Consider the following 8,250-nt stretch of genomic DNA (forward strand, 5'->3'; position numbering starts at 1 on the left):
GGCGTTGGTGTTCCACGCTACTCGTCCCCGCATCCTCCTTAAAGCCTCCTCGTTACAGTTTTATTCCATTCCATTTATTTTATCATTCCGCTCTATAATTTCAACATTTCAAAAAAAGATACATTATGGGAAATAAATCAGTAAAGCAGAAAATAGAAGAGCCAACACCCCTTAGCTTAATATTATCAGAGGGAACTGGGACTGAAGGAATTGAGAAGTTTTATGAAGAAATGGAACAAAATGACTAAATGAACAATTCTGCAATACTGAAACCCAACCTTGGAATGGAACATCACCTCACGCCCTGGTGTTACATAAATATGAATATAAACACGCTGGTCTGTCTGAACTACATTTGACAAGCAAAACCCATCCCAATACATCATGTCACAACAATTATAGAATTCTAAAAGCTGAATCTTAATTTCTTTGTAAAGTAACTTGCCTTATATTTCTGTTATTATTTAATAGCATTTGTATTACCTTTAAGTTTTACACTTCAGTCAGGGACTGAAAAATTGGCAAACTGCACTGCAACTGTACTTTTTTCTAGAAATTATGATCTATGTATTTTCTAGAATTTACAGAAAGCCTTTAGTCATTCTAGTATTTCTAGAGGCAAAGACAAAGGAAGATAATCTTCACTCTGATTATGCATTTATTAACATGCACCTTCACCATCCTTTGAAAAGGCTACAGAGCAAGCAAATCTCAGAGAACAAAAGGATAGATGAAAAAAAAACACCCCCTTTTTTTGCTAACTTGTTTTGCTAATGTGTTTATGCTATATACCAAAAATATTGTTTAAGTAATATGTATTTCCCTGCTGGCAAATATGCTTTCATATCATTTGTCTTAGCTGATGGTAGAGTATTTTTGTATCTTTTTCAGTTACAATTATGTATGTCATTGTCCATACCAAATGTTGATTGTAACCACTAGTGCCAGGCGGATCCCTCAAATATTCATCAGCCCTGAAGTAAGGTGTTAAAGTACAATCATTACAGTCATTTAATATATGTAGTATATCAATGCCTCTGCAGGATGGGATACTGAAGGGTTACATATTTTAACTTAATCTGAATCCTTTTCAAATTGAAGAGGACACCAGGGAAGAAGCTGAAATGTCTTCAGTTATTCTGTAAGAAAACAAAGAGCAGTCAATAGCAGTAACGAGAAAGATGATTTTCTCAACAATGTCCTTACTGTTCAAATTATTGAAAGAGTTAAAGAAAGAAAGTATACCTTGAAGTGTGTGTGTGTGTGTGTGTGTGTGTGTGTGTGTGTGTGTCTAATATATATATATATATATATATATATATATATATAGTTGTCTGAAGTACATTTTAGCCAGATGCTACATATGTACATTGGTATCTCTGAACCACACCTGACAACCAAAACCCCTCCCAACATGTTGTCACACCACATAACTGTGCATAATCCTCCCCAAAGCATAAATATTGCAGTTGGTATCTTTCTCCAAAAAATATTGAAAGGTATGAGCTGTTTAGAATTTTTCATGCTATCAATTTTTCACCAATCAGATTTCACTCTGGCTAATCAGAGATGCATTTTACTGCTGAGTGTAAATACCCATGATTAAAATCTTATCAAGAAAATCTACAAACAATTTGCATAATTGAATAGGTGTAAACAGGGTCTAAGCCATTTCGGTGGTAAACTGAGAGCAGTGAACAATATAAATGGGTGATGACAAAAGAGAAACTCACTGTGCACCACACAGGAATATTTAATGCTCAGGTACTTGTAAGTGCCATAACAGGGGTCAGAGAAGACAGAGTTTGTGGCAGGTACTACACAGCTGCTTTTGCCGTCACATCTGTGGAGGGAAAAAATGTAATGAGAAATAAAAAAAACTCAATGAAAAAAAAAAGTCGATTTCCATTGTTAATTATTACTTTATAATATCCACCTGGATCTTTGTTCTTACCTCATTTTGATCACCTTTGCACTGATGATAGTCATGGACTTAAATGTTTGGATTTTGCACTGCCACATTTGTGCAGTGGCTAAAAATGTATTTTCTAGTATTTGTAAAATGTTTTACTTATTCTATCATTTGAGTATTTAGATAAATTAAGAAAGTCTAGTCATTGTAGTATGTGAGATTCTAGTATTGTTTTCTCCATTTAGATTGGCCCTTTAGAAATGAATATAAAAGTACGATGGTCATACATTGAATTTGAAGTTTAGTTGGACTCACCTGTTTGTAACCTCATACAATGTGTTGGTTCCATAACAGTCGGTTTTAGTGATTTGGCTGCTGGGTCGTCCAGCAGAGCACGTTGTGGAATCAGTTCGGCCATAGTTAGCACTGAGGATATTCAAAACACCAGCTCCTACAATTTAAGGAGTTTAGTATAAAAACAGGTTACTATGATTGAGGAAAGCAGCAGTAAAATATATGAAGATAGCTTACATCCTGTACAGTACCTTGCAGTGTGCATGGTACTGCATGTGTGCAAATGTGTGCACAGATCAGTTACAAAAATGAGATAAGCAGTGCTGGGAGAGTAAGACTGCACTGAAAGAATTCTGTGTATGTTTGGAAACCATCGTTACTTAAGTTTCCTTATAACATAACAATTATTTAAATGATTGTAATAGTTTGGGAGAAAGCCCACATCTTAACTTCCTGCCTCCTATGTAACTTCCTATACATACCCAACTTCCCCTCTGACCTCTGTGTCAAACTTTGTGCACCCCAACCATCCCATCACCTGTGCTTCTCCTCATCTCCTGCACTTATCCATCGGTTCTTTACCCAAAGTGAGATCTGGCTTTTTGACACAAAGCAGAACTCCAGCTCCAGTGCTCGGAGTTCCTTTCCCCCTCTACAGTTATACAGTTTACTCCTCAAACTGTATCTGATTAATTAAAGGCATGGTCTGCACTCACAAACAGTGGGAGGTACTGAGTTATTGTCTCACCATCTTGAATACATGAAATACATGTATATTATTAAAAACAGACATCTTTACTAAGTTTTTCTTGAATGTGCATTATAGTTGGATGTAATAGGACATTGTCTCATAATCTTGATCATATAAGGGGATACATGTCAAAGAGAAGCCTGTACCAACCACATGTCAAAACAGCATTATCTCCTTCACAGGTCACACTGGTCTCTACAGGACACAGAAACCACAGCAGAAATAATTGTTTAATTCCTGTTAAATGTGACAATCCAAGACAAAGTTACATTTCTGCAAACATTTACCCTTGTTTGCGTTTAGTCATAGTTCAAAAATGCTAAAAGCCAAGGTAGATTTTCTTTGCCAAAGATTGTAGATCTAGATTGTAATGAGCCAGATTTTTAAACAAGGCCTTTTATTGTATGTGGAGAATACAAACAATTTGCATAATTGAACAGGTGTAAACAGAGTCTAAGCCACTTCAGTGGTAAACTGAGAGCAGTGAACAATATAAATGGGTGATGACAAAAGAGAAACTCACTGTGCACCACACAGGAATATTTAATGCTCAGGTACTTGTAAGTGCCATAACAGGGGTCAGAGAAGACAGAGTTTGTGGCAGGTACTACACAGCTGCTTTTGCCGTCACATCTGTGGAGGGAAAAAATGTAATGAGAAATAAAAAAAAACTCAATGAAAAAAAAAAGTCGATTTCCATTGTTAATTATTACTTTATAATATCCACCTGGATCTTTGTTCTTACCTCATTTTGATCACCTTTGCACTGATGATAGTCATGGACTTAAATGTTTGGATTTTGCACTGCCACATTTGTGCAGTGGCTAAAAATGTATTTTCTAGTATTTGTAAAATGTTTTACTTATTCTATCATTTGAGTATTTAGATAAATTAAGAAAGTCTAGTCATTGTAGTATGTGAGATTCTAGTATTGTTTTCTCCATTTAGATTGGCCCTTTAGAAATGAATATAAAAGTACGATGGTCATACATTGAATTTGAAGTTTAGTTGGACTCACCTGTTTGTAACCTCAGACAATGTGTTGATTGCATAACAGTCGGTTTTAGTGATTTGGCTGCTGGGTCGTCCAGCAGAGCACGTTGTGGAATCAATTCGGCCATAGTTAGCACTGAGGATATTCAAAACACCAGCTCCTACAATTTAAGGAGTTTAGTATAAAAACAGGTTACTATGATTGAGGAAAGCAGCAGTAAAATATATGAAGATAGCTTACATCCTGTACAGTACCTTGCAGTGTGCATGGTACTGCATGTGTGCAAATGTGTGCACAGATCAGTTGCAAAAATGAGATAAGCAGTGCTGGGAGAGTAAGACTGCACTGAAAGAATTCTGTGTATGTTTGGAAACCATCGTTACTTAAGTTTCCTTATAACATATCAATTATTTAAATGATTGTAATAGTTTGGGAGAAAGCCCACATCTTAACTCCCTGCCTCCTATGTAACTTCCTATACATACCCAACTTCCCCTCTGACCTCTGTGTCAAACTTTGTGCACCCCAACCATCCCATCACCTGTGCTTCTCCTCATCTCCTGCACTTATTCATCGGTTCTTTACCCAAAGTGAGATCTGGCTTTTTGACACAAAGCAGAAGTCCAGCTCCAGTGCTCGGAGTTCCTTTCCCCCTCTACAGTTATACAGTTTACTCCTCAAACTGTATCTGATTAATTAAAGGCATGGTCTGCACTCACAAACAGTGGGAGGTACTGAGTTATTGTCTCATCATCTTGAATACATGAAATACATGTATATTATTAAAAACAGACATCTTTACTCAGTTTTTCTTGAATGTGCTTTATAGTTGGATTTAATAGGACATTGTCTCATAATCTTCATCATATAAGGGGATACATGTCAAAGAGAAGCCTGTACCAACCACATGTCAAAACAGCATTATCTCCTTCACAGGTCACACTGACAACCACAGCAGAAATCATTGTTTAATTCCTGTTAAATGTGACAATCCAAGACAAAGTTACATTTCTGCAAACATTTACCCTTGTTTGCGTTTAGTCATAGTTCAAAAATGCTAAAAGCCAAGGTAGATTTTCTTTGCCAAAGACTGAAGATCTAGATTGTAATGAGCCAGATTTTTAAACAAGGCTTTTTATTGTATGTGGAGAATACAACCAAACTCGCAATGAGCGACAGGTGTACGCAATCAAACAATGTAAGTACAAAACGAAACTACACATGATAGAGAAAACACGGAACGCTGAAGGGACTGAACATGACAGGTGAGATGTGATTCATACTGTTAAAATATTTTTATTATTAATATTTATAATGTTACAGTATGTAAACTTAATAATGCATAAATAAATGCTCATGTACAGATAAGTGACTGTAGTCACTGATAATATAAAGAAATTAATTCTTAAAAACACAGAGAAGAAAGTAATAAAGAAAGACCATGACAATGTTAACAGTGTGAGGAGTTGATGCTGTTGGTGCATTTAATACTTACCCGCATGAACAAGCAAGTCAGGAGCTACAGCCAACACTGACAAAAAGAAAACGAGAAAAAAAAGAGACTCCTTTAACTACCTCTAAAACAGCCCAAACTGAATGTAAATCGGTGCTTGTCCTATGGTAGCATTCAATGCAATTTGGTGTTTTCCTTGGGCTAATACACAGATTTCATACTTAAAGAGTCCTGTATTGGTTGCAGTATGACCTGCACTAAAAGTGCAATTAGTTTTTGCTTCAGAAACATGGACAGAACTTACGCATGAGTAGAGAGAGCTTCAGGAAGAACATTGTGCTGTGTTGTTGGTCAGAGATGCAGATGAGGCTTCAAGTGTTTATACCACTGGACCTGATCAGTATTTAAATGCCATAACCAGGAAGCATTTTCTCAAGCAGGAAACACCCTTGAAGTATAACAAAAGTAATCTTCTCATTTCAATATATCTTTATTTTGTAGCTGACATTTGCTATAAGGAAGTTTAAACTGAATGTTACAGTAAGCCTCTCTTACCATAATTGTAAATGATAACCTAATAAACCTGTTTTTAACCCCCCACCCACTCTGGGTTTGTTATGGAAAATGGAGTTCCCTTGTTTATTGTTCATCTTCATCTCACTGATTAAGAGTTGCTGAAGATCCATTTGTGTCAGCATTCAGCAGACAATTGAGAGCAGAGGCGAAGCTTGGAGGATAAATGTGGCTGTGAATGTAGTTGCCGTGCGGCAGCCGCACACATGCTCTTTCACTCATTGATACAATCAAACATAGAGGTTTTCATATTACGATACGTGAAATATTTTGAGTATTTTACTATACTACGGGAATCGCACTACATACAGCATGTTTTTAATCACACTAGGAAAGGGGGTGTGTCCCAGACATTGTATTTCCCTTTCGAGTTCAGAGTGGTTGGGATTCTTAATCTTCTTTTTGTCTTTAGGGTATTTGTTAGGTAGGAGGATGCTGGGGTCATTTTTCTTGACACTGCTTGGGCTTTCAGCAGCTATCAGTGAAGCTGGCTCGCAGCACCACCAAGACGTTTATAGCTGTCTGGTGGCTCCAGTGAAAATGGAAAAAAACAGTTGAAATTGTACATTCATGTGTGCGTGTGGCTTATTCCTCCTTGCCATTTCTTCCTCAGGTTGTCCAAGCCTTTCACTCCCTTTTCCCCCTTATTTCTTTACATTTATTTAGTTTTTGTTCATGTTTACCGTTAATTTTGCTTGTAACAGCATTTATGAAGTTTTGTTCTTCCACACACTTCTATCCAGTGTGTTTTCTGAGGTGGTATGTAATGTCTTGATGTTTCAAAAGTATTTCAAAGTGCAGTTTATACTTATAGACTTACAAAAACAATTAGAAATGAGGCACCCAGTCTTTTTCAGTTCACGCATTTACAAGGCCAATTAGTTGGGTCACCTTGGTTTTTAAAGTCATATTGATAGTTCAAGGCATAGCTAGCCATTGTGTGTCCCAGAAAGCGTACAGAACCCCAATTTTCCACAAGCCATACTGCAGAAATAACCTCAATATAATGCTATATGTAAGATACATGGTGTTGGATTCCATCTTCCTTTTGAATTTTATACTATAAAACAAACATACAATTTTCAATAAGAATAAGGACATTGCAGGTCAGCTGAATCATCAAAACTGTTTACACTTTCATAAACATACATTTTTTGGTGATGCAAGTTAATGCCAGATATAAACTGGCAGATTTAAAGGCATATTAGGCCCAGCCAATTTGTTTTTTTTTTGTTTTTTAAATAACTTTTTGAAGTTGCATTTTGAAACTGAATGAATGCTCATCCTCATGAATTATTTTAAGAGAAATTTGATGAAAGTCTGACAGCCAAGTGGAAAGACAGCTATAGGCACTGCAGGGTAACTGCAGATTTGGTCATCCAGCAGCAGGTCATTTGTGTGCCAGCACAGACATTTAGTGAGGGTAGAGTTGTACTGAAGAGGCCTGCAGATATTCAATGATCGTAGACTTATGCTGAATAGCTCTGCAGACATTGTAAGGATCTAAAAGCTATGAGAGACCTGTTGGTGATGAATCCTCAACAGTGCAACTGAGTCCACAGCTAAGACCTACATTACTAATTTATATAGGACTATACAGCACATAGGAGGTATAGCCAGAGCTAGCAGAGTCATATGTAAGCTTTGGGAAGGAGAACATGTTTCTTTTGAAGTGATACTGCAACAGCCACTGTTACAAAACAAGAAAAAAAAGAGAGAGAGAGAGATGCACACTAGGGGAAGAGCCAAGATGCATATTTATGGCTGTTATGCCTGCAAGGTTAAATATTATGCCTGCCGCTGCAAGGATATCTTTGTTAACTTGGTCAAAGATCATTTTTATAACATGACCTACATTGGCTCAGCAGTGGCAGGACTCTTTCCTTCTGGTTATGTGTGGTGGAAATTCAATGAAACGGGGAGTCAGATGTGGATAATAAGTAAAAAGGTTTTAATAGAAAAGAAAGATTCCACAGAGTGTGGTGCTCACTACCAAGAGAAGCCCCGAGTCATACAGAGCGTTGCTTAATATACAATTCTAACTGTATGCTTTGACCAATCACGGACTTCCTCCCTCTTGTTGCTATGGCTCATAGACCAATCAGCTTTAAGCATTGCTTATCTCTTCAGGCCAGCTGGTAACAGTCTGCTTGGGTGTCGTTTCTTCTTTGCAGGCAATAAAACAAGAGAGATATTTCCTGCTTATCTGATCTATTGTCACACTCCCTTAACGTTCTTTGCTTACACAAGCATTTTCCCACGACACTGTTGAC

General features: G+C 37.0%; 1 protein-coding gene across 1 annotated transcript; it reads right to left on the bottom strand.

Moving 5' to 3' along the window:
• Positions 1 to 644: 644 nt before the first annotated feature.
• LOC118242941 (L-rhamnose-binding lectin CSL3-like) lies at positions 645 to 5,839 on the bottom strand. The gene is made up of 8 exons (XM_035536110.1): positions 5,709 to 5,839; positions 5,447 to 5,482; positions 3,976 to 4,111; positions 3,481 to 3,590; positions 3,108 to 3,152; positions 2,228 to 2,363; positions 1,734 to 1,843; positions 645 to 1,139 (listed from the first exon to the last, which is right to left on the bottom strand). Exons 1-8 carry the CDS (start codon positions 5,737 to 5,739, stop codon positions 1,135 to 1,137), a joined length of 609 nt encoding a protein of 202 aa, XP_035392003.1. The 5' UTR covers positions 5,740 to 5,839; the 3' UTR covers positions 645 to 1,134.
• Between the last annotated feature and the right edge of the window lie 2,411 nt (positions 5,840 to 8,250).

The sequence above is a fragment of the Electrophorus electricus genome, chromosome 18 (assembly GCF_013358815.1).
Source record: "Electrophorus electricus isolate fEleEle1 chromosome 18, fEleEle1.pri, whole genome shotgun sequence".
NCBI lineage: Eukaryota > Metazoa > Chordata > Actinopteri > Gymnotiformes > Gymnotidae > Electrophorus > Electrophorus electricus.

What these genes read in the sequence shown, in the direction of transcription:
- LOC118242941 (XM_035536110.1), bottom strand. Translation starts at nt 5,739, where the DNA reads ATGTTCTTCCTGAAGCTCTCTCTACTCATGC. An exon ending in GAAGCTCTCTCTACTCATGC is followed by an intron (nt 5,483 to 5,708) that starts GTAAGTTCTGTC and finishes TCTTTTTGTCAG; the next exon opens with TGTTGGCTGTAGCTCCTGAC. An exon ending in ATATTCCTGTGTGGTGCACA is followed by an intron (nt 3,153 to 3,480) that starts GTGAGTTTCTCT and finishes TGTGTCCTGTAG; the next exon opens with AGACCAGTGTGACCTGTGAA.